General features: G+C 42.9%; 1 protein-coding gene across 1 annotated transcript in view; it reads right to left on the bottom strand.

Annotated features, from left to right (window-relative positions):
• The window catches only part of LOC121855113, a 74,571-nt gene extending 57,310 nt beyond the window's left edge, over positions 1 to 17,261 (bottom strand). The window contains 2 exon segments of the mRNA XM_042349973.1: positions 16,882 to 16,995; positions 17,252 to 17,261. Coding sequence (XP_042205907.1) covers positions 16,882 to 16,995; positions 17,252 to 17,261 — 124 coding nt within the window.
• Between the last annotated feature and the right edge of the window lie 10,658 nt (positions 17,262 to 27,919).

Here is a 27,919-nt window from a genome sequence, read left to right as displayed (position 1 = left end):
GTTGCGGCAGTAAGTCAGGTGTGTGAGGTCATTAGCAGGTGTGTGAGGTCATTAACAGGTGTGCGAGGCGGCAGGTGTGTCCAGGTAACGGTGTCTTAATGAACTCACTCCTGCCATCAGTTTTGGTTCCCTCCCTCTCTACCCCCCTCTCCTCCTCTCTACCCCTCTCTCCCTCCCTCTCTACCCCCTCTCCCTCCTCTCTACCCCCTCCGTCTCTACCCCCCTCCCTTCCCTCTATGCCCTCCCCCTCTCCTAGCCCCCCCCCCTCCCCTACCCCACCTCCCTCTTTCTCTTCCCCTTCCTCCCCCATACCCTCCTCTCTCCCCTATCTACCCCTCCCTCCCCCTCCCCCCTCTCTCCCTCTCCTCTTCCCCTCCTCCCTCTCTACCTCCCCCCTCTCCTCTACCCCCTCCCTTCCCACCACTCCCCTCCCTCCTCAACTCCGCCTCAACTTGTTTTAAAATTTAGTATAAAATAAATGTTATACTCTTATTGTAGATTTTAACTACGTATGCATAATTTAAACTCACTAGTAATATTAAATTGTTTATACTTAAATTAGAACAAAAAACAAAATGAAACTATGCTGTAATGTTTTCGTAAATTTCAATTCCAATTTACATAATCTACTGCAAGTTTTTATTTTCATTTATATTTATTAACTAATTTGGCTTCTAAGAACACTTATTGATATTGTATTAGTTAATTAAAATAATACAGTGAAAATATGTTAATTCAAGTGTTTTTCATATAATTAAAATGTTCAGGTTAGGTTAGGTTAAACTACGTTACAATAGGTTAAGGTTAGGTTAGCTTAGGTTAGGTTAGGTTAGGTTAAACTACGTTACAATAGGTTAAGGTTAGGTTAAATTAGTTGAAGATAAGGTTAAATTAGGTACAGATTAGGTTAAAGTTAGATTAGTTTAAGTCAGGTTAGGTTAAATTAGTTGAAGATAAGGTTAAATTAGGTACAGATTAGGTTAAAGTTAGATTTGTTTAAGTCAGGTTAGGTTAAATTACTGTAGATCAAGTTAAATTAGCGTCTACACCTAAACAGTAATCCAGGGATGACGAGAGACAATTTGCTCACAACGAGAACATAAACTTTTCACACCTGTTATACAATTAAGAGGTGATATTCAAGGTGTTGTACATCAAGGTGAGAGGAAAGAGCAGGTAGGTGGTTAATTATGGAGGGCTGGCCAGGTACACACAGACACACACACACACACACACACACACACACATTCTCTCTCTCTCTCTCTCTCTCTCTCTCTCTCTCTCTCTCTCTCTCTCTTAGCTATCCCGTAAGCACCTCACTTCCTCAGCTGACATTTCCCTGACGTTCTCCTGACATTAGCGCTGACTGAGGTACCTGCTGACGTCCCGTCTGAGTAGATTGGTAGTCCATTGGCTGACGGGCATCTATGTCAGCGCCGTCAGGAGGTGTGGGGATTAGTGTCAGCTCTCTCTCTCTGTATGTATGTATGTATGTATGTATGTATGTATGTATGTATATGCTGATAACCACAAGGAATGTATGTATGTATGTATGTATGTACTAAATTCCGGAATAACTTTGACCTAATTTGCATACTTAGATCAACAAGAGATATAAACCCAACCAAAAGAACACAGAATAAACCTTACCTAACCTAAACCAACAGTACTTAATCATAATAATTCCTGTTTCCTAATTTGCATACTAATTTGCATACGAAGTTATAATTTATTTTGCATACCTTGAACAAACACACAAAGGTAGGAAGCAACAGCGGCAACTTCAGGTCGATATAAAGACAATAAACTACAGTTCTTTTAACTCTCTATATAAAACCAAGTGCAGGAAATCTCCCTATTCCTTGGTACGTAATTTGCATCCTCATTTGCATATCACAGACCTCAAATTTGCATCTAACAGACCATGAACGAGTACAGAGAGCAGACACCACTGACTCACACACACACAAAATGCCTATAGACTTGCTTCCCGTTCAGTAAATAAGACCCACTGTACTGTACTTAATTCTCAAATCCCAAACCTTAGTTAACTTATACAATAGGAACTCACAAACCAATACAAACACCATCAATACCAGTTCTTAGTCACCAAACACCAACCAACTGCGTTAATTCGTCAAATTCCTTTTAACGTAATTTGCATACTGATTTGCATACCACTAACGTTGATCAGCCTCCGGGGCGATACAATCAACACGGGCTTTTATGTTTCGTTAATTGTTTCTCTCACAGGAAAAACACAACACAGGGAAGTCAATAAAGGAGGGAGGGAGGGAGGGAGGGAGGGAGGGGGAGAGACGGAGGGGAGGGAGGCAGGAAGGGAGGTAGGGAGAGACGGAGGGAGGGAGGGAGTAGAGATGGAGGGAGGGGACTGTGTATGTGTGTGTGGCAGTGAGATCAAACGTTTGTGGAGAGAGAGAGAGAGTGTTTGTGTGTGTGTGTGTGTGTGTGTGTGTGTGTGTGTGTGCGTGTGTGTGTGTTGGGGAATTATAAATGCCACACTTAAACACAACAACATGTACATCAACACATCTCGGTCACCTGGCTAATTACCTCCCGCCAGTGTGGCCGTGACGCAGCATGGCTCTGAACAACACCTGTAATACCTGGCTCCCTCGTTAGACACCTGAGTCATTGTCGTTAAGTATTTCTCTGTGGTTAACGATGTGTTCAGTGGCCTCATTACACCTCAACACCACTTAGAGGAGGGAGGGAAGGAGGAGGGAAGGGGGGAAGGAGAGAGGAGGAAGGAGGAGGGAAGGAGAGAGGGAAGGAGGAAGGAGGTAAGAAAGGGAGGATAAGAGGGAAGAAAGAGGAGGAGGAAGGGTTAAAGGGTTGAAATTGTGATCTATAATAATAATAATAATAATAATAATAATAATAATAATAAACCAACAACAAAAATAAAATAGCAACAATAACAAAAAACAAACAAATTAATAATAATAAAACAAAATAACAACAACAACAACAACAACAACAACAACTACAACAATAATAATAACAATAACAATTTCCTCACACTTTTCTCCAACAACCAAAAATAACGCTACAAATTACCACCAGAAACACGTAAGGCAATTTTCTTGGTGCAAAGCTTCATAATCCTCTATGATGTTCCAACACACCAAACACTCCAATGGCCAGCTTAACTACACCAACCACCCAATTACCTCGTTAAGGCTAGTTTACACTTATATAATATTAAATCATCACCTACATGTGCAGTTGAGTGCGTTGTGTTGACAGGTGCAGTACACACACACACACACACACACACACACACACAGTAAGCTCTCCTCTAGGCCTATAGTGAACCAACCTATTCATCCTACGTGAAAAGGTCCCTTGGGGTCTATCTCCCTCCAGGACCCCTCCAGGACCCCCCCAGGACCCCTCCAGGACCTCCCCCCCCACCCTCCTACGCTTCAATCTCTTTACCCCTTTGGTTTTGTGTACTGAGTTGTGAATACGGATGTCCTGAGAGAGAGAGAGAGAGAGAGAGAGAGAGAGAGAGAGAGAGAGAGAGAGAGAGAGAGAGAGACAGGTGAGAGAGAGAGGTACCTGTAAGGGAGGTAATTAAGAACCATTCATTGAGCTACACTGAGTTTGTTTACCTTATTTAAGCCGTCCTAAGACCCCCCTCCCTCCCTTTCCTATACCCCTTTCTCTCTCTCTTTCTCTATGTCTCTTTCCCGATCTCTCTCTCTTTTCCTATCTCTCTCTCACACTTTTTTATCTCTCTCTCTCTCTCTCTCTTTCTTTCTTTGTCAGTTTCTCTATGTCTTCTTATCTCTCTGCTCTTCTCTTTCTTTCCCTTTATCACTCCCAATTGTCTCCTGGGCTGACATTCATTCTCTTTTTATTCCTCCTTCTCCTATTTCTCCTCTTCCTACTCCTTCTCTTCCTCCTTCTGCCTTTCCTCTATCTTCAGCTTCTGCTCTTCTTCCTCTTCCACCTTCCCTTCGTCTTTTCCTCCTCCTATCTTTCAACTTCTCTTCCCCCTTCTTTCCTTCCTTCATCTTCTCCCTACCATCTTTCTCACCCCCTCCCATCTTCCCCCTTCCCCTCCTCCTCCTTTCTCCCCTCCCCCCTCTCCTTCCCCACCTCCTCCTCCACCTCCCCCTTCAAGGAGACTAGTTGTGCAAGAGTCGACCTTGAGTGAGGATGAGGACTCTTCTACACACTCCTCTCAACCTCTATTGCTGGAGGAGGAGGAGGAAGGGGGAAGGGGGGAAGGGGGGAAGGGGATAAGGAGGAGAAGGAGGAAGGAGGAGGGGGAAGGAGGAGGAGGGGTGAGGAAGGTGAAGGAAGAACACGTAAAAAGAGTATGAGGAGGAGGAAGAAGTCGAGGATAAAGAAGAAGAAGAAGAAGAAGAAGAAGAAGAAGAAGAAGAAGAAGAAGAAGAAGAAGAAGAAGAAGAAGAAGAATAGAAGGAGGAGAAGGAAGAGCCAGATGGCGCATGAGTGGCCATCTGTAAACAGCCTTAATTAACACCTGTTCTGGCACCACCTGACACCTGGAGGGCGAGGCCAAGTGTGTGTGAGGTCAGGTGTAGAGGAGGAGAAGGAGGTCAGGGTGGAGGAGGAAGAGGTCAGGTATGGAGGAGGAAGAGGTCAGGTGTGGAGGAAGTGGTCAGGGTGGAGGAGGAAGAGGTCAGGTGTGGAGGAGGAAGAGGTCAGGTGTGGAGGAAGAGGTCAGGGTGGAGGAGGAAGAGGTCAGGTGTGGAGGAAGAGTTCAGGTGTGGAGGAGGAAGAGGTCAGGTGTGGAGTGGTAAGGATTGGACGAAGAGGTTCTGGTGTATGTATGTATGTATGTATGTATGTATGTATGTATGTATGTATGTATGTATGTATGCATGTACGTGTGAGCAACAAGGCAACACACTAACACACTTGTTCTATGTATAAACACAACCGTCCCTCCCCACCCACCCACCCACTCCCCACCCCACCCACCACCCACCCCCCCTCACTATGTCGGGTCTTGGACGTGACCAGTGAGGCTGACGGGACGTGAGGAAGTCCAACGGCACCAAGTCCTACACTCTCTCTGGGGGAATTAGGGAGATGGAGTCCTTTATTGTACGTGGGTGTAGGTGGGTGGGGGGTACGTGGGTGTAGGTGGGTGGAGGGTACTGTACGTGGGTGTTAGGTGGGTGTAAGGTACTGTACGTGGGTGTTAGGTGGGTGTAAGGTATTGTACGTGGGTGTTAGGTGGGTGTAAGGTACTGTACGTGGGTGTTAGGTGGGTGTAAGGTACTGTACGTGGGTGTTAGGTGGGTGTAAGGTACTGTACGTGGGTGTTAGGTGGGTGTAAGGTACTGTACGTGGGTGTTAGGTGGGTGTAAGGTACTGTAAGTGGGTGTTAGGTGGGTGTAAGGTACTGTACGTGGGTGTTAGGTGGGTGTAAGGTACTGTACGTGGGTGTTAGGTGGGTGTTAGGTATTGTACGTGGGTGTTCTAGGGCAAATACTAACTGTACTAATTCTAACTCATTCTAACTCACCCCATTTAATCTTTCCATCATACACGAACGCTAAATTAACCCCAGGATAACAATATTTAACATAATTTAACAACACACGTATTTCAGATCAACTTTGAACGTCAATTTACCGTAAAATGTTAAAAAAATATATCATTATGAAAATATTCAGAGTTAAAAACGATAGAAGAATTGATATTACATTTATGTTTATTGAGGGAATATTTACATCGCTAACTAACTATTCAACTACCCACTGAACTATCCTTACTAACTATTCCTACTATCCTAACTATCCAATTACCTATTCATAATCACTATCCAACTACCCACAATTATGCATCCCTGTAAACTATCCCTGCTAACTGTACTATCCTTATTAACTATCCCTACTATTCCTTTACTCTCTTAACTACTCAACTACCCATCCATAACAACAAACAACCCTTTATTTATCGCCATACATAAACAAAACTTTCATTAATATGTAAATTGATGGCATTTTTTTGTTTCATTATATGTGCATGTGATTATGTACTGGTGGTGGTGGTGGTGGTGAGGTTGGTAGTAGTAATAGTAGTAGTAGTAGTAGTAGTGGAAGTAGTAGTAGTAATAGTAGTAGTAGTAGTAGTAGTAGTAGTAGTAGTAGTAGTAGTAGTAGTAGTAGTAGTAGCCGTCGCCAGGTCGTGAAATCTTAGGAAAATGAATAACCAAAAGGGAACCAGTGAAGGGAAGGAAAAACGAAGGAGGAGGAGGAGGCAGATGATGATGAGGGGGAAGATCAGGAGGAGGAGGAAGATGATGATGAGGGGGAAGATCATAAGAAGGAGGAGGAGGAGGAGGAACAAGAAGAGTAAAAGAAGGTGGCAGTAATAGTAGTAGTGAAGGAGGAGGTAACTGCCGTCCCCAACTGCACTGGAAATATTCTTGTCATGGCACCGTGCAAAGATTCCAACTACCACGAACTCGGCAAATATGTGTTCCTTTACGACCTGTCATCCCCCCTTCCCCCCTCCTCTCCCCCTTCCTAAAGACGGCAGCATTCACTCCCCTCACCACCAGGACGTAAGAGAGAGAGAGAGAGAGAGAGAGAGAGAGAGAGAGAGGAAGGGGATCACCCGGTGTGTTTAGCGCCCAGAACGCGGTATAAGACGTAGACACACAGGAGGTAGTGATAGGGGCCTTAAGGACGAGAATTGGATCACACACACACACACACACACACACAGAAAATCGCGAACCATTATGCAAAATCTGAATGAACACCCCCTCCTCCCCCCACCCCTCATTTAGACAGGTAATGAAGGTGAGATCCGACCAGGTGTAAAACTTCTTAGCCTCAACAGGTATCATAACTATACTAAAACATTTACAGAAGAATACAGATTATTGTACTCTTCTTTACAAATAATAACATGAAATGAAATACGGAATTTCACTTCAGTCGGACAAATAATTATTAAGATATTGTATGGAAATATTAAATATTTTTTATACCAACAGACAAACGGAGAAGATAATACTATATATATCCCCCCACCTCCCGAGTGAAATTGGCGAGGTTAAGACTATTTACCTCCACCTCCTGAGTGAAATTGGCGAGGTTAAGACTATTTACCTTCACCTCCTGAGTGAAATTGGCGAGGTTAAGACTATTTACCTCCGAATGAAATAGACGAGGTTATAAAATATTACAAAGCCTCGAGGAAAATCACGACCCACAGTGAACTATAACCCATCAGGTGTATTAATGACACAGGTGAGGTTTTCCACAGGTCACGGCATACCCCCCTCCCCCCTCCTCAAAAAAAAATTGCAATTCTGGCGGTAAACAGAAGCAGAGGACAGAGAGTGGTAGATCAAAGCGAGTTGCCGTGGACCTTGTCGGGGCGGGCGTAAACATAATTAAACCTTTGGTGAGTGTACACGTTGGTTGAGGTGAGTGTTGATTAGTGTTGATTAAGTTGACTGACAGGTTGAGTGTTGTATATAATTGTTAAGTGTACTGTCAGTCTTAGTGCTAACTGGTGGGATGAACTGTATATGTTGAATGGGGGGAAGGGGGCAGTTAAGTGTACAGTCACTGTGTACTTGATTGACTGGTGAGTGTGTACGTTACTGTTTAGTGTATATGACAATTAAATGAAACATCAGTCTCTTGTTAACTATACCTTTCAACCACGCCACACCTGTATTACACCTTTCCAACTACGCCACACCCGCCACTTCACTTCCCCAACCACACCACAACTACAGTCTTGTCCAACCACACTCTCTTATTCACTAACTCGAAGTTTCTGACATTTCAAAGAGTAAAACATTTATCTCGAAAGGTCATAAAAGCTGAGCATTTTTTATCCATGAAGTTAGTTCTCGATGCTTCGTTCAGGGAGTCGAGACAGGATGTGAAGCAGTCGGTCAGGATGGGTGAGTCGAAGTTTCGAAATCGTAGTCGAAACTGTTTCAGAAGTCTTGACAGAATGAGACATACTATAGATATTGATTGGATACACTTAAAGCAACCCCACATATCATTCAAAGGTCAAGTTCTCGATGCTGCGATCAGGGAGTCGAGACAGAGCTCGAAACATATTGTCTGGTGGAGGTGATTGTTTACTCTAAGTTTCCAAACCGTAGTCGAAACTGCCACAAAAGTTATGACAAGTCTAAGATATACTTCAAAAGGTTACATAGATGAACCAAACAGCTCAGTGTTTATTGTTTATAAGGCAAGTTTTCGATGGTTTGTTCAGGGAGTCAAGACCGGATTCGAAGCAGTTTGTTTAGAGAAGATGTTATCTTAGTTTAAGTTTCGAAACCGTAGTCAAAACTGTGTCGGAAATCGTGACAGCTTGTGCCATACTCGGAATTATGAATGAATTCCCACACACAAAAGAGGACCATATATCATTTAACAGACAAGTTCTTGGTGGTTCGTTCGCGGAGTCGAGATAAGTTTCGCGAAGTTGGTCAAGAGGAGATGATTTGTAAGTCGATATTTCGATCTCTTCGTCGAAAGTGTGTCGTGAGTCATGGTGGAAAGGTTACTGATGCTTCGTTTAGAGAGTCGACACAGCGTTCGAAACATTCTATATGGAGGTTTTGAATGGGTCAATGTTTCGAAATCATAGTCGGAACTTCCTTAGGTGTCATGATGAAAAAAATAATTGAATAAATCCCCCTAAAAGCTTCAGTATTAATAGTTTATGAAGCCAAGTTTTCACGCTTCGTTTAGGGAGTCGAGACAGGCTTCAGAACAGTTGGTAAGGAGGAGGTGATGGGTGAGTCGAAGTTTCGGAATGGTAGTCGAAACTGTCACACGAGTTATGACAACTTGGAGACGTATTGGGTAGTGTCTCTCCATCTCTCTCTCTCTCGCCTGACACAAGGAGAATTATTGGTCAACGTCAGCTCGATAGAGGAGCCTGGATGCTTCTGGGATTCAATACAGGCTTCCATGGTTCAGCAGAGGCGTCCACGGTTCAGCAGAGGCTTATATTGAACACCAGAGGTAATCCTAGATCAATAGAGGTTTCCATGGTTCAACAGAGAAGTCTAAAAGGCTTCAATTGTTTACCAGAGGCGTCCAGAGATCAACAGAGGCCTCCACAGCTCAACATAAACCTCACAAAAGATGGTTCGATGGCTCTCAGGATTGCATGACAGATACAGCCATCCGCACTGTATCATGCACGAGGCTGGTACTGTATCTTGCATGACGCTCACAGTTGAACCTCAATAATCGAACACTTGAGGCAGGGGTTCGCTTGCCTGAATCTGTATTCCGAACACATGGAGGTTCAAAAAATATGTAAATGGGATCCGTGTTTGAGTAGTGGTGATTCGTGACATCGCAGGAGAAAGGCATGGCACTGTATGTATGTATGTATGTATGTATGTATGTATGTATGTATGTATGTATGTATGTATGTATTGTGATATAGTTACATGGGCGAATATTTACAGCGGCTTCTGTAAATACTCGCCCCTATATCCTGAGCTTCAAGACTTAAAAATTGTTTAATAATAAAAAAATAAATAAAAATGATGTTGTATGTTTTGGTCCGGGCATAAAAATGGTCTATTGTGTTAAGTCTCGTCCGGTCCGTAATTGAGAGATACTAAATAGTTATTTTTTTCGGGAGGGGGAGGGGCTGGACTCTGTACGCAAAAACACTCACATGCACGCACAAAAACTCCCTCCCCCTTCCACACACACACACACACACACACAAGCAGGAACACGACGAGAAAGAGAGAGAGAGAGAGAGAGAGAGAGAGAGAGAGAGAGAGAGAGAGAGAGAGAGAGAGAGAGAGAGAGAGAGAGAGAGACCTTTCCGATAATACAGCAAAAATAAACGTAAAAAAATTCATAAACAAAAACCAACTTCACGTCAATAATATTTCCACTTAAAATATATATAAAAACCTAAAAAAAGAATTGGCTATTTTTTCCAATATGACTCTTCGTAAATAACAAGTAAATCCTTCAACAAATAAAGAATGGGGAGTGTAATACCTTCACTTGTTTGCTTGTTTACTTGTTCTTTTTGTTCAGGTGTAAGTCAGGTGAGAGTGTTGATTAGCTTTTTATTATGATAAATAGTTTACTACTTCTACTACTACTACTACTACTACTACTATTACTACTACTACTACTACCATCCTAACAACCACAACACCAACTAAAAAATAACGTAAATAATAATAATAATAATAATGATAATAATAATAATAATAATAATAATAATAATAATAATAATAATAATAATAATAATAATAATAATAATAATAATGATAACATCCCGTAATATCCAACAAGCGGCCTCGGGATCTTACACAAAACCACGACACAAAAACCATTATTTACCCCCTCACGCGGGACACGAGACAACATGTGCAATAAGGTCCAATTTTTCCTCACTTAATTATTCATTTCTCGCTCTTATGCGCCTCTGAGGGGGTTTACGTCTTTCTTGCCGCGACTTAAACGAGCTGTCAGGATGGTTGTAATTTCTTCAACACGTTCAGATACGACGGTTTTACACTGATTCATTGTAAAGAAAATCATATTATATTAAGACGAGGTATTTTGGTAAGTGTTGTTCCTTGTGTGTTTGCGTTCGCGTATGTTGTGAGTCCTGAATCCGGGTTTTCTTTACGTTCGTGGGTGTTGTGAGTGTTGAATCCGCCAGTAGATCAGAAAAGATGGACATGAGGTTAATTAATTGTAACACCTTCCAAAAAAGTGTCGAATTCCTTGGCACATGTCGGTGTTATGCCCCCCACCCTACCCTCTCCTCCCTGCTGATCCCCACTCACTCACTCCCACACTAACTCACCTACCCCAACACTCGTCTACCCCCACACACTCACCCACACACACCCCCACACACACTCGCTTACTATCGACCAATCAGAACTGTCAATAATTCATCTCTGTGCTGGGCCAGGCTGTATCACCGTAGTAAACAGTATTTGTGATCACTGTAAACGTGCTCAGACGTATGATAGCATACTAGAATGAATCCCCCCAAGCGTCTGATGGGCTGAGGTGAATGATAGATGTAAGAATGATAAATATATTCTCCCCTGAAAGTATTAATGAATGATAGAAATAGATTTTAATTACCCTGGATTATTTGTATTCATTCTAAAATTAGCAAAGGCATTCACTCTAATATTTTTGTTTAATAATTAGGATACCTGGATGGCCTTGTTCAATCACCCAATTAGGATACCTGGATGGCCTTGTTCACCACCTAGATCTGTTTATTGTGAACGCGGCCAAACAGAAGGTAGACAATTGTAAATAAACAAACCCCTTCTTTTAACCGGGGATATTGAGATAAATTTAACTAGTATTTAAAATAAGGCTATTACGTATTCTTAAAAGGATCGTATCTTTTTTCTCTTAGGTCTAAATGTCGAAAAATAAGTAAAATTCTAAAAAAAAAAATGTTTTAAGGTGATTTTAATACAATTGGAGATAGGAAAATGACTCTAGCATCTGAATTAAGACAAAACATGGCGTTAAATTTCAACTGAGACTGTACTGTAGTTAAATACCGCCATCTTAACCCCTTGAATACGATGATTTAACACCTTGAGTACAAAACTAAGGTCACGATAGTTAAGGAGTTAAGGGGTCAAATAAGGGATTCAAACTTGGCCACACACACACATACACACACACACACACACAGTATCGTGACAAAATCGAACCCTTGAATTGGGTCGTCAATAATTCAAGATATTCAGCTGGCCAGCGTTCCATTCTCGCCTCACATCTCCGTCCCCCCCCCACCCCCCTCTCATGACCACAACCCGTACCAACCATTGCGTCCGGATTATACAAGAGTTCGGGTTATATAAGCATACGGGTACGTTCACTGATTCCGAGTTACATAAAAGTTCGGGTACGTTTGTTTAACACCAAATCGGAGACAAAATAAACGCTGAGACTCTACCTTAACTAGTCTCCTAAGTGGTGCTAAGTGAACGTATCTAGTTAAGGTAAAGTCTCAGTGTAATACTCCAGCTATTTCAGTATTTTATCTTAAGTCAACCAGTTAGTTACATTCTTATATCTTAATTTACGATAAATATTCATGGAAGGAACTTTTGGGAATGTGGACACAAAATGGCGGGGAAAATGGAGTGTGATTTACGACATTACAGATCGTGAATCTTAAGGTTACAGCCAACAGGTGAATGACGCCAGGTAGGTGTAGCAGTTCAGCTCACAGTGTCATAAACTTCAACTTGCCATCATAAAATTCTGTTCACGTTGACGCTAAAAGTGTATTGTTGGTACGTCAAGAGGCTCTCCTGATGTACGATGACTTTATTGTTTGTACTTCACGAGGCGCCAGACGTACGATAACTTCATTGTTTGTACGTCACGAGGCACCAGAAGTACGATAACTTTATTGTTTGTACGTCACGAGGCGCCAGACGTACGATAACTTCATTGTTTGTACTTCACGAGGCGCCAGACGTACGATAACTGTTGTTTGTACGTCACGGGCGCCAGACGTCTGACTCTTCATTGTTTAGCCCTACGAGGCGCCAGACGTACGATAACTTTATTGTTTTGTACGTCACAGGCGCCAAACGTACGATAACTTGTTTGTACGTCACGAGGCACCAAACGTACGATAACTTTATTGTTTGTACGTCACGAGGCGCCAGACGTACGATGCTTCATTGTTTGTACGTCACGAGACGCCAGACGTACGATAACTTCATTGTTTGTACTTCACGAGGTGCCAAACGTACGATAACTATAATTTATCGTGTGCGTCCGTCGATCCCACAGAATTGTCAACCCAATAATGGATAATAACCCTAACTTGGTATGTGGACAATATATCACACTAAGAGTTCAATAATCTTTCACTTACTGTCATTAGTGTGTGACCTATCGCCCATGTGTCCGTCAAACGTTAAGCTATTTACAAATACCATAACCCCATGCAAATAACAATGAACTGTAACCAAAACAACAGTACTCAACCTCAAGTATGAATGATCTTTGAGTGTTATTGTCTGTGTCCGTCTGTGCGTCGGTCCGTCAGAAACTGTAAACACGGGAAAATACTGACGAACTTTAACCTAACGAGTGTGTGCTTATATCACTACATGATCTTAGATGTGGTTAGTAATCGAGAAATTGTGGTAAAGGCGTCAGAACATAGCGTTCTGAGTCAATATTGGCATGGCGTAAGGAATGCGGTAAAGGCGTCAGGAATTATGGCGTCTTTTAACATTGTGACATAGCGAAGGAATGCGGTAAAGGCGTCAGTAATTATAGCGTCTTTTAACATCGTGTAACAGCGAAGGAATGCGGTAAAGGCGTCAGTAATTATGGCGTCTTTTAACATCGTGTAACAGCGAAGGAATGTGGTAAAGGCGTCAGTAATTATGGCGTCTATTAACATTGTGACATAGCGAAGGAATGCGGTAAAGGCGTCAGTAATTATGGCGTCTTTTAACATTGTGACATAGCGAAGGAATGCGGTAAAGGCGTCAGTAATTATGGCGTCTATTAACATTGTGTAACAGCGAAGGAATGCGGTAAAGGCGTCAGGATTATGGCGTCTTTTAACATATAACAGCGAAGGAATGTGGTAAAGGCGTCAGGATTATGGAGTCTCAGTCAGTATTGTGGCGCAGTAAAAGAATTTGTCCAGCTTTATCACCAGTTTTATTTACATCACAAATTGTAACATTGACTGGAGCTGGACAAGGCTATAATCATGTTTATTTACTCACTATATGACCCGGGTCTAATGACTTCCCTGATGGTGCTAAATATCGATCCTATAGAGGTGAGGTGAGGTGAGGTTAGGATAGATTAGGTTAGGTTAGGTTAGGTTAGGTTAGGTTAGGTTAGGTGAAGGAAGGTGAAGTTAAACTATGAGAGAGAGAGAGAGAGAGAGAGAGAGACTGTGTGGGTGTATGCATGTGTGTGGGTGTGTGCGTGTGTGTGTGGGTGTGTGTGCGCGCGGATGTGTCAGTCACAACTTATCCGCAAACACGACACACACCATGATTGGTCCTTTAGGTCAGCAGACAGCCAATAAGACAAGCAATGCACTGGCCAATCACACGCAGTATTTTACTACCTTCATGAAACAGGACAGCCAATGAGCGCCCGGTGTAGATGTGATGAAAGAATTAGGTTAGAGTAAGGATAGATTATGCTAGCTTAGGTCATGCTTGGTTAGGTTAGGTTAGGTTACTAGAGATAATGTAAGTCAGAAGACAAAGGTCAAGGTGAAGGTGAGAGGTCAGGTGGTGTTGTAGGTAATGATAGAGTTAGATGATCATAAATATGTGTGGCCTTAATAAATAATGACAATACGTCTTGTCAACTCTCTGTCTCTCTCTCTCTCTCTCTTTCTCTCTCACTTGCATTTTTTCTCTCTCTCCAGTTACATTCTCTCTTTCTCTCTCTTCTTAAATGCCTACGTGTCTACATCATCCCTTTCAGTTTCCTTCCCCAACCTAACCTAACCAAACCTAACACTAACACTAACCTAACACTAACCTAACACTAACCTAACCTAACCTAACCTAACACTAACCTAACCTAACCTATCCTAACCTAACCTAACACTACGGGCACACAATTTACATCATAAAACAGCTAACAGTTTACTCTGGTCGGGGTAAGAAAGGGTTATAAATAGCCTCAGTATGTCATTATGATCGGAAATCTATGACGTGTCAGGGGCCCTCTGAGACGTGCCTGTGGCGGGGACTTCATGGTAGCGCTATTTATGGTAGTGAGGTTTATGGTAGTAGTGGTATTTATGGTAGAGATATTAATGGGTATGTATGGTAGTTGTGTTAATGGGAGTTTCATGGTAGGGTAGAGGTTATGGTAGTTATATATATATACTGTATATATACGTTCTAATATCACCAGTTATATGCGTACTTACCAGTTAAATGCATTATGTCATCAGTTACGACTTATCACCAGTTATGAGCAATAGTTTCACCAGTAATGGGATTTTTTCACCAGTTACGTGCGTTCTTTTCACCGGTTACAGGCGTTCTTATTACCAGTTATATGGGTTCTTTTCACTAGTTACAGGCGTTCTTATCACCAGTTATAGCGTTCTTTTCACCAGTTACAGGCGTTCATATCACCAGTTATAACGTTCTTTTCACCAGTTAAGGCGTAAATATCACAGACACACCTTTGAGAACGCCACCTGAGAATGTCAACACAGAGAGCCAGGGTTCCTCCACTCACACGGGATGATGGTGATGTCCCTCTCAATACCCAGGACTCTTAACAACACCTGACTATTATTTTTCCATACTTCTCTCTTTTTTTTACTCTACAAAGATACCATCAGTAGAGAAAAAAATAGAGAATTATCACGTACGCCTTTGATCTGACGAATAAAGAGAATGAGAGAGTGAGACAGTGAGAGATAATAGTATGGGGGGTGTCAAGGGAGGGTGTGTAGTGTGGGCTCCTGCAAACAGCTAGGGCGGTGGAGCTGCGCGGGTAAACACAGGTGGGAGTTGGCTCACCCTCAACCAGACGTAAACATGACAAGAATTGAACCTTTTTTTTCAGGGATATTTTTTTTTCCTCTTTTATGTGTGTGTGTGTGTGTGTGTGTGTGTGTGTGTGTCTGTCTGTGTGTGTATGCCTAAAGAAATATCCCCGTGCTGTTTCGTATATTTGTGTATATCCGTATATATGAAGACATACTCTGGATAGTTTCTGTGTATATATGTGTGTATGTGTATAAAGATGTATATGTATATTTACCTCTGTGTATATCTCTTGCTCTTTCCTTTCCATTTTCCCTCTTTACTCTCGCCCCTCTGACCTCTCCCTCCTTCCCTCCATCACTCACACATTCTTTCCCCTCTCCCTCCTGATTCATACCCCTTACTTCCTCCTCCTTCTTATAATCCCTCCTATTTCCCCAATCTCTCTCTTCCTCTTCATACCCTTTCCTCCCACCTTCCCTCCTCTCTTTCTCCCCATCTTCTCACCTTCCCTTCCATTCTCCTCCCTCACCTCCTCCTCTACCAACTCATACCTGCCTCTGTCCTCCTTCCCCCCTCCCTCCCTCCTTCCCTCCACCACACAGTAATACAAAGGCTAACGCAGGTGTCAGGTTGGCCTTAATCAGGCAGGTAGTCGTACCGGTGAGCTGACTCGGCTCTCTCTCTCTCTCTCTCTCTCTCTCTCTCTCTCTCTCTCTCTCTCTCTTTCTAATCAGGCAGAAAAGTCAGTTGCCAGAGATTAATTTCCACTTCACTTTATCGATTTCCTGACCTGAGATGTGTGCGTGTGTGTGTGTGTGTGTGTGTGTGTGTGTGTGTGTGTGTGTGTGTGTGTGTGTGTGTGTGTGTGTGTGTGTGTGTGTGTTTGGTAAAGACACACACACACACACACACACAACTATAAATCAGTATGAATTATTTCCGCCATTAAGAAACCAAATAACTTTAAATTAATTAACCCGGAGCTGACGGTCATTAACTCCCTAATGATGAGGGATAGTTATGGTTCTTCCTCGCTCTGTCTTAACCTTAACCTAAACCTAACCTAACCTAACCTACCTTAACCTAACCTAATCTTACCTTAACCTAATCTATCCTGTCTTACCCTAACCTAACTTTACCATAACCTAAATTAACATTATTTTATCTTAACTTCACTTTAACCTAACTTGCCCTTAACCTTTCCTTACCTTAACCAAACCATATCCTAAATTATACATAACCTTACCCAACTACCCCACATACACACACACCTGACCTTATTCCACACACCTGTAATTATCCCACACACCTGTACCTGTCCCCAATAAGGAGGAGGCAGTACTCACCACTCTCAGGGCCACAGACTCGGGGGATGATCTCGAGAACACTTCTGCAGGAGAGATCGTCTGCACACAACTGACGGGCCAGCAGGCAATTCCTCACTCCTAACGCGCCTTCCCCTGTAACACAACACATGACTGGTTAAGAGAGACTCTACCTTTAAGAAGATAAGGTCATTGGCCGCGACATAGTATATAAAAATTAATGATGACAAGGCCAGGTAAACACTGTGATGTAATCCGTGTTTACAGGTAGGTACTCAGGGTTAATTGGCTACATGGCTAACTACCCACACACACACACAGACACATACATACACACACACAGACATACATATACACACACACAGACATACACACACACACCCCATCATACCTCGCTCCATAATACAAAATGAACTAGTATTATTGCAGGTAAGGACGGAGGAAGGCATGAGGGAGGTTAAGACTGGGGTTAAAGGGAACATTATTCACCTGTTTTAAGGGAGAATAGTCGTTCATGTTACCATAACTTGGGTTTAACGTCAGGGTTTAAAAGAACATTTTAGTGGACGTTTAAAATGGTCGTTCCATGTAGGTGTGTGTGTGTGTGTGTGTGTGTGTGTGTGTGTGTGTGTGTGTGTGTGTGTGTGTGTGTGTGTGTGTGTGTGTGTGTGTGTGTGTGTGTGTGTGTGTGTGTGTGTGTGTGTGTGTGTGTGTGTGTGTGTGTGTGTGTGTGTGTGTGTGTGTGTGTGTGTGTGTGTGTGTGTGTGTGTTTGTGTGTGTGTGTGTGTGTGTGTGTGTAGAGTGAAATTTATTCTCCTCACCAACACTACACTCCGTGACCCGTTTAGTTCCCTTCACCTAATTCCCTTCCCTCCCTTTCCTTCCATTCTATTCCCTTCCTTCCTTCCTTCTCCTCCTTCCTTCCTTCCTTCCTTCTCTCCCTTCCTTCCTTCCTCCTCCCCTTCCATCCTCCCTTACCTCTACATCTCCCCTTCAATCTTCTTTCTATCCCTCCCTTCCCTACTCACCCTCCCTTCCCCTCCTTACCCTTCCTTCCCCCTCCTTACCCTTCCCTCCCCCTTCCTCTCCTCCCCTTACCTGGCGACCTTCACACAGGTAACGCGTGATAATTCGAGGAAACAGGTCAGAGGTAATGAAAGGGGTGAACACGTGGGCCGATAATGAGAAGGTGGAAGAGGCAACATGCAAGTGGATCTCAGACATAAATAACGAACAGGGGAGGAGGAGAAAACGCCGATAATAGAAGGGGGAAGAGGAGGAAACGCCGATAATAGAAGGGGAAGAGGAGGAAATGACGATAATACAAGAGGGAGAAGGGAATGGCGATAATAGAAGAGGGAGGAGGAGGAAATGGCGATAATAAAAGAGGGAAGAGGAATAAACGCCAATAATAGAAGAGGAAGATGAAGAAATATCGATAACAGAAGAAAAGAAGAAGGATAATGAATAACAGAAGAAAGACGGAGACAAGAATAAAATAAGAATGGAGGAAGAAGGCAAAACATCAATAAAAGGAGAATTGACAGACACACATTGATAACGAAATACAAGACAAATAAAGAAAAAGAAGAGAGGAAGTGGAAGAAATACCAATAACAGAAAAAAGAGAAAGAGAAGGAAATAAATAAATGAAAGATAAAGTGAGAAGAGAAATACGAATAATAGACAAGAAAACCAAAAACGAAAGAGAATAAAGAAACACACACACAAAGGGGAAACGAGAAATAAAGGAAGAAACAAAATAAAACCAGGAAGCACAACTAGTAAGGGAAGAGGAGAAGTCGATAATAAATATGGAATTGATATATGTGAGAGACATAAAGAAAGAGCAGAAACAGGATAGAGAAGGATAAGAGAGATAGAGAAGGAGGAAAGGAGATATGAAGAAAATCACGTTAACCAACCGAGGATAAAAATGCCAGGAAAATAAAATAGTCCCTGGAATTTATTATATATATATATGATCTCGTTTGACCTTTGACCTTGTGACCGTGATCTTGACCTCGTATTATAGCTCCTGTGACCTTTGACCTTGTGCTACACCATGTGTGCATATAGAAGGGAGGGTAAGAGGACCTTATACGCACCCTGTTTATATACTGTTGGGAGGGAGATACAGGGAGTTATAGGGAGATACAGGGAGATATAGGGAGATACAGGGAGATGCAGGGAGATGGGAAAACAGGGATGTATGTATGTATATATATATATATATATATATATATATATATATATATATATATATATATATATATATATATATATATATATATATATATATATATATACAAGGAATTATAAGGAGATGTCTCTTGTCTCTCTCTCTCTTCCTTCCTCTACATACTCACCTCTCCCTCTTCCTCTCCCTCCCTCCTTCTCTCCCTCCCACCTTCTCCCTCACTACTCCAACAAAGGCCAGCTGCAGCTACAAAGCTAAATGGAACCTCCACATTTTACACAGCTAACACCGACCACAGCTAAAATAATAACCAAACCATAACTCCGGGAACAGCTAAAAAATATTTAACCCCAGAGCACAGCTAAAACAGTTAAGCTCTTACTGAACTGTTGTACAAGTTTATGCAAGACTTAATAGCTTTCACGTGTGTAATGATGTGTGTGTGTGTGTGTGTGTGTGTGTGTGTGTGTGTGTGTGTGTGTGTGTGTGTGCGTGTGTGTGTGCGTGTGTGTGTGGGTGTGTGTGTGTGTGGTTTTATATTTCCTACAGACTTTAACTAAAAAACATAGATACACATGCACACACACACACACGCAGACACACACACATACACACACACGCAAGACATACTGTACATACACATTATTACTCTCAAACACTCTCTTGAATAATACACTCGTTTTTCTACCCCAAGTAAATCCCGAGTTATAAATACCGAGTTATAAATCCCGAGTTATAAATCCCGAGTTATAAATCCCGAGTTATAAATCCCGAGTTATAAATACCGAGTTATAAATCCCGAGTTGTAAATCCCGAGTTGTAAATCCCGAGTTATAAATCCCGAGTTATAAATCCCGAGTTATAAATCCCGAGTTATAAATCCCGAGTTATAAATCCCGGGTTATAAATCCCGGGTTATAAATCCCGAGTTGTAAACCCCGTGTTATAAATCCCGGGTTATAAATCCCGAGTTGTAAATACCGAGTTATAAATCCCGAGTTGTAAATCCCGAGTTGTAAATCCCGAGTTATAAATCCCGAGTTATAAATCCCGAGTTATAAATCCCGAGTTATAAATCCCGAGTTATAAATCCCGAGTTATAAATCCCGAGTTATAAATCCCGAGTTATAAATCCCGGGTTATAAATCCCGGGTTATAAATCCCGAGTTGTAAACCCCGTGTTATATATCCTATCTCTTAAACCGCAGGATATAGAGGGGATCCTACACGCAGGCTGCCAACGACGCCACTCCTAATCCTTCAAGGAGTGAAAAAAAAAGGATGATAGGATCCCTGGGGCTTATACACAGGAGATGTTTTCTTTTCCTGCGTCTTAGGGGCATCATCTCGGCGTCTCAACTTGCATGATGGGGAATATGTTAGGTTAAAATACACGCGTTTGAGGGTTTGTTATCATGAGGTGCTTGGGAAGTGGTTATCTTGTTGTGGTTGTTGTTGTTGTTGGTGGTGGTGGTGGTGGTTGTTGTTGTTGTTGTTGTGGTTGTTGTTGTTGTTGTGGTGGTGGTTGTTGTTGGTATTGTGGTTGTTGTTGTTGTTGTTGTTGTTGTTGTTGTTGTTGTCGTTGTTGTTGTTGGTGGTGGTTGTTGTTGGTGGTTGTTCTCGGTTGTGGTTGTTGTTGTTGTTATTATTATTATTACATAGTTCTCACAAATAATGTGAGTGAGTGAGTGAGTGAGTGAGTGAGTGAGTGAGTGAGTGAGTGAGTGAGCAGGTTAACGGATGGGCGGATGGGTGAGTGAGCAGGTGGGTGAGTGAGCAGGTGGGTGTGTAAGTGTGTGGGTAAGTAGGTAAGCATGTGGATAAGCTAGCAGGTGGGTGGGGAGAAGTGACAGGAGTGGGTGGGTGAGAGAAAGTGTTGGAGTGAGGTGGAAAGTGGATGGGAGGGGGCGGGTAGGTAGGTGAGAAAGAGAGCAGGTGGGCAGGCGGTGTAAGCGGTGAAGTGGGGGTGGGTGGTGGAAAGCGAACCAAAACACCATCACAATTGCTCCTGGGTTCTTGGGTGAGTTTCTTTATCCCTGGCCCGAGCTTATATCCACACGCTCTGTTATGCTGTCAATCATTTCTCGTTTTTGCTGCTTTTGGCGGAGGGGAAATATTGACCGAGGGGGGAATACCTGCTGATATTTTACCTTCTCTTCTACAGGTATAACCCAGGTAGGTACTTCCCTCAGATAGGTACTTTCCACAGGTATATACAGGTATAGAGAGGTACTTTCTACAGGTATATACAAGTATTTCCTTCATACAGGTGCATTCAGGTACTTTCCACTGGTATACACAGGTGTTTATTTCCAATAGGTACACACATAGAGGTACTACCCACAGGTACACATAAGTACTTATAGGTACACCTACATCAACGTAATCATCTTGTTATCTGAGGCACTCCCAGTCGACCCAGGTTGAAGTGGGTACCTGACTTAAGCTTGGAAGTGAATACGGTCGAGTGCAGCCAGTCAGTCAGTCAGTCAGTCAGCCAGTCAGTCAGTCAGTGGTGAGTCAGTCAGTCAGTTCGTTCGTCAGTCCGTCAGCCACGCGTGACAAGTTATGCCAAATATAACCTAATTACCTGTGTGACGTCACGGTAGGTGGTCGAGTACAACAGGAAGGGTCAGGTCAGGTCAGATTAGGTCAGGTGGTCACACGCAGGGGAAGGTGGTGTTTCAAGACAGACAGACAGACAAACAGACAAACAGGTAACCAGATGGACAGACATAAAGACATACATAACGACAGACAGACAAAATGACAGATAAACAGAAAGACACACAAACAAACTAACACAGACAATCAGACTATCATACAGACAAACGAAAAAGCAGACAGATAAACAAGCAAACAAACAGATACACAGGAGAGAAAGACAGACAGACAGAGATACACAGACAGACAGAGATACACAGGAGAGAAAGACAGACAGACAGAGATACACAGGAGAGAAAGACAGACAGACAGAGATACACAGGAGAGAAAGACAGACAGACAGAGATACACAGGAGAGAAAGACAGACAGACAGAGATACACAGGAGAGAAAGACAGACAGACAGAGATACACAGGAGAGAAAGACAGACAGACAGAGATACACAGGAGAGAAAGACAGACAGACAGAGATACACAGGAGAGAAAGACAGACAGACAAAGAGACAGACAGACAAAGAGACACAATAACAGGATAAGTTTCCGCTTTATATACAAGAGAGAAAGAGAGTCGGGTGTATTTTTGTGTCGCTGTTACCTGGACGACGGGGCCAGGTGAGGTGTTGATGGCAGCACACCTGGCATACAGCTACAGGTAAACATGGTGGGATATTATTGATCCTTGAACCTAACCTAACCATAGATCTTAATAAAACATAATCGAACTTAATCTAATATAACCCAACCTAACCTAACTTTATCTTAATCTAATCTAGCCTAACTTAATGTAACCTAACCTAACCTACCTAACCTAGCCTAACTTTATCTATTTCAACCTTTCACACACACAGGTCTGGCTGTCTTTGATGTTGTCGTTGTGTCAAACATTTTACCGAACCGCTGCCAGAGATGTTAACGAGCATGAGTGTTTACAGCCAGGTGTGTTTGTGTCTTGTGCTGGTGTCGGGTGTCAAAAAAGGGTGTCAGAGAGGGTGTCCAGAGGGTGTCAGAGGAGGGTGTCAGAGGAGGGTGTCAGAGGAGGGGTGTCAGAGGAGGATGGGAAGTGTCAGCAAGAGAGTAGAGAGTGTCAGAAGAGGGTGTCGGAGAGTAGAGGTTATGAAAAGATGACACAGAGAAATATTGGAGGTGTTAATGAGGCGTGTGTCAAGGGTTGTCAGGTGTCAGAGGTGAGTGGTGGCTTACAATTTTGGCGGGGAAAACTTTGGCGTCAAAATTTTTGGCGGAAAGTAATGTTAAGTATAGTAGTAGTAGAGCTGGTATAATAGTGGTAGTTCAGGTGTAATAATAGTGGTAGTTCAGGTGGTAATATGGTGGTAGTTCAGGTGGTAATAGTGGTAGTTCAGGTGGTGGTGGTGAATCCGGGTGTTCAGGTGGTCTTATTCACACTACTGTAATTACAGTAGCCAGCTGCCTGACAGATGGTAGCGTTGCGCACAACACACCCACACAACACACACACACACACACACACACACAGATGTAAGTGAAGGGGAGAAAAGAAGAAGAGGCGGAAGAAGGTTGAAGAGGAGGGAGGAGAGTAATGGAAGGAGGAAGGGAAGGAGGAGAAGAAGGAAGGTGATGGGAAGATAGTGAAGGGAGAAAGTTGAAGGGAGGAAGGGGAAGGGATGGGAGGGAAGGGAAGATTGAAGAGAGGAGAGGGGAGGGAGGGAGGGAGGAGGGAGGAGGGAGGGAGAGGGAGGGAGAGGGAACAGGAAAGGTGAGGGAAGGAGGGAGAAATAGGTAAGGTGGATTTATAGGGTGGTGAATCGTGTAGCTGTCAAGAGGTGAGGGCCTCCGCTTCCTCCTGAGAGGGTTGTAGAGCAGGGTGGGGTCAAGGGATGAGATAGTGTCAAAGGGTTAGGTGACGTCATAGAGTCCAAGGGCTGAAGGAAAGAGGTCATAGTGATGTGGTGCACCTCATAAGCCAGAATACTCTCTCTCTCTCTCTCTCCTTACTCCTCCTTCCTCCTTCTCCCTCCTCCTCCTTCCTCTAGCATCATCATAGTTACAGGTTATTTGCTGTTGCTTCACCTCCGGGACTTCACTCATCAATATTTTTGGTTTACATTTTCATTGCTGTGAGAGATATCATCATTTAGGAATATAACCACCAAACACACACACACACACACACACACACACACACACACACACACACACACACACACACACACACACACACACACACACACACACACACACACACACACACACACACACACACACACACACACACCTCACACACACACACACACACACACTGAAAAAAATACGAAAAAAAACATCTTTCTTGATTTCTCTTTACTTCAGCAAGAGTTCTGGGTCAAGCACCAAAGTTTTCATCCAAACTACCACCGCCTGACTCTTCACCTGGCCTGGCACTCTTGGTTAAACTAATGACACTGGCACTAACGCTAACGAGGTAATAGTACTGTCATTAACGTTGGTCTGAACAGCTATCTACGTCAACGCAAGCTAACCTGGTCTAAGCTAACCTAACCACGCTAACCTAACCAAGCTAACCTAACTTAAAGTAACTTAAGCAAACTTCATCTAATCTGAGTTAACCTAAGCTAACCTAAGTTGTTGTATACACGAAGAGTATAGTACACACACACACACACACACACACACACACACACACACACACACACACACACACACACACACACAGGTGGTTGTTGGCAGAAGGTAAACAAGGTCATTGGAGGCTTCTGTTTGTCAGGTTAGTTCAATATTCGCCTCCCTTACCTGGCCACACCTGTCACGGCTTCTCGCTAATAACCCCTAATAAGTATGGCTTTACCTGGGCGCCCGAAGATGATGTTGACACGAGACGGAGAGTTCCTATGTATTCATTTATGTTACTATGTTGTGGTTAGGTTAGGTTTGGTTAGGTTAGGTTTTAAGAAAAGTGAGATTAGGTTAGGTTAAAGTTAGGTCAAGACATGTGAGGTTAGGTGAGGTTCCAAATGCCTTATTCACTCCCTCCGTATTGGGAGGTCACCAGGTAGTAGCAAAAGGTCAGAGATTACGTGATAGCACCCAGAGGTCAGAGGTCACCAGGTGCGTGTGTCTCACCTGAAGCAAGAAGACCTGGCTACAAAAGCAGAGAGAGAGAGAGAGAGAGAGAGAGAGAGCACACACACACACACACACACTTAAAATAATAAAAAAATCCTGATTTATGTACTGTACAGCCCTGTAAATGTATTCAACACATATCATTATGTCTAAATCAAATGTAAGATTGTATATTTTCAGCCACCGGCTATTAATAAACCGTTTATTATTATTATTTTTCTTACACACACACCCAGTATATAAACACGACAATAAACATTATCAACATTGACAATACAAATCACTAGAATATCAACACACTGGTCCCTTAAGCCTTCACAAGCCTGCAACACGACACACCTCTCCCTCCACTTTCTCTCTTCACTCTCCCTCCACTTTCTCTTCCCTTTCTCTCTTTTCTATCTTTTCACTCTCTCTTCTCTCTTCGCTATTTCTTTATTTTCTTCCCTCTCCCCATCCCTCCTCTCCCCTCTCCCCACCCCTCTCTACCTACCCTCTCCCCATCCCCCTCTCCCCCCCCAACAAGCTGTCCACACTTCGAGGTCAACTTTAATTGAATAACTTTCTTTGGTAAATTTTCCTAAACTACTGGCCAGCCTGTGGTGGTTGTGGTAGTTAGTGATGGTGGTTGTGGTAGTTAGTGGTGGTGGTTGTGGTAGTTAGTGGTGGTGGTTGTGGTAGTTAGTGATGGTGGTTGTGGTAGTTAGTGATGGTGGTTGTGGTAGTTAGTGATGGTGGTTGTGGTAGTTAGTGGTGGTGGTTGTGGGAGTTAGTGGTGGTGGTTGTGGTAGTTAGTGGTGGTGGTTGTGGTAGTTAGTGGTAGTGGTTGTGGTAGTTAGTGGTGGTAGTAGTATTTGAAGTTAATGGGTTTGGTAGTAGTTGTGGTAATACCCTCACTCTGTACACACACACACACACTCACACACACACACATACACACACACACACACACACACACACACACACACACACATCGTTATCATTAAAAAACTTCAATTATATTTTCTTGTCCAGAATATGAGAAGAAATAATGAAATGCCAGAGTTAAAACACCACCAATTTGGGAGGTCATATTTTCCCCTGACCTTTGACCTCTAGCCTTAAAAATCTGCCCTTTGACCTCTAGCCTTACAATTCTGACCTTTGACCTCTAGCCTTATAACTCTGACCTTTCACCTTTAGCCTTACAATTCTGACCTTTCACCTCTAACCTATGACCTCTGTAAAATTAAAATCCGACTAGACGTTACCGATAAAAATTCTGATTAGTGCGATATGAATGTTTTCTCTAAATAATAATAATAATAAACAAACAAAGAAACAAACAAAAAATCATAAAACACACACACACACACACACACACACACACACACACACACACACACCTCAATAAAAACTAGAGAGTGACGCCACGTTTGACCTCTCTAACACCGTGACCCCTGACCCCCGCTGAAGGTCACACACTCCCAAATAAGAAACAGATTTGTATTGAAGATTTTTAAGTGAGAGATGACCAGGATGAGAGTTATTGTGGGCGGAGGGAGAGACAGACGGACAGACGGGCGAACGGACGGATAGTTGGAGGAAGGAAAGGAGGGAGGGAAGGAGAGAAGGAGGGAGGGAGGAAAGGAGGGAAGGGCAGTCTGGATAAACACAACAGCGCTTCTAATAATAATAATAATAATAATAATAATAATAATAATAAAAGAATTTACCCAAACGTTTAAACAAAAATAAAAATAAAAATAAAATGTAAAAAAACTTTATATATATTTTTTCATATATAAAATAAATTATTTCTACTTTAGATGAAAAATACGGACTATGAAAGGTGGAAGTAGGGGAGGAGGAGGGGAGGTCAAGAGGAGGGGAGAAAGACGAAGTGAAAGCGGATGGAAAAGAGAGGGAAGAGGTAAGCTGGAGTTAAGGGAGGAGGGGTGGAAAGAGGAAGGTGGAGAGATGGGAAGATGGAGAGAAAGAGAAGAGGGAGAGAGGGAGGTGGAAAGTGAGGGAGGAGAGAAGGGCTGAGAGACGGAGGGGGGGGGGAAGGCTTGTGGGGGGGGATCAGTGACGGTATAGATAGGGCTGGGAGGTGAGGCAATGTAGAAGGTAAAGAAGAGGAGGAGGGGGGGGGGGAGAGGGAGAGGAGGAGAGGTCGTGTACAATTCTCCCACTGATGTAAATTTTTTCTAACGAGTCTTTTTTCTGGTTCGTCCTGAAATAATCGCAATAAAACAAAACAAAACACAAAACACAAAAAACCCCTGAACAGCATTATTTCACACATATCAGCTGAGGTGTGTGTGTGTGTGTGTGTGTGTGTGTGTGTGTGTGTGTGTGTGTGTGTGTGTGTGTGTGTGTGTTGTGGCCAGCACCTCACAGTCGCCACACGCAACACCCGACCTTCCGCTGTAAAAGTCTACGGTCACCTCAACCCGCGTTTCACTTACTCTGCTCGTGACGTTTCATCTTATTCTATTGATTTTAACAGTGTGTGTGTGTGTGTGTGTGTGTGTGTGTGTGTGTGTGTGTGTGTGTGTGTGTGTGTGTGTGTGTGTGTGTGTGTGTGTGTGTGTGTGTGTGTGTGTGTGTGTGTGTGTGTGTGTGTGTGTGTGTGTGTGTGTGTGTGTGTGTGTGTGTGTGTGTGTGTGTGTGTGTGTGTGTGTGTGTCCGCGTCATAACAGGAGAACGGTAGGAGCTACGGTATTTAAACTAACACTAACCTATCCTAACCTTACCTAACGTAACCTAACCTAAGCTAACCTTGGTGTGTGTATCTACTGTGACCTTTACTAGAGCTCTTATGATTTTGGGGTCAATAGGTCAAAAGTCAAGGTCAGAACCCTGTAGGTAAGAAGGAAAGATTATATGAAAGAATTGATGTAATGTAAGAGAGACAGAGAGAGAGAGAGTAATGGAAGGAGAAAGAAGAGAAAGCGTGAAGAGAAAGACGGATAAAGGTAGGAGGAAGGAGAGAAAGGAGAGAAAGCGTGAAGAGAAACACGATAAAGGAAGGAGAAAGATGAGAAAAGGAGGAGAAAGACGATAAATGAAGGAGAAAGGAGAGAAAGCGTGAAGAGAAAGGCGGTAAAGG

Source organism: Homarus americanus, unplaced genomic scaffold (assembly GCF_018991925.1).
Source record: "Homarus americanus isolate GMGI-L3 unplaced genomic scaffold, GMGI_Hamer_2.0 scaffold29465, whole genome shotgun sequence".
NCBI classification, from domain to species: Eukaryota; Metazoa; Arthropoda; class Malacostraca; order Decapoda; family Nephropidae; genus Homarus; species Homarus americanus.
Note: the sequence above shows the minus strand (reverse complement) of the source record. Positions and strands in the feature narration are given on the sequence as shown.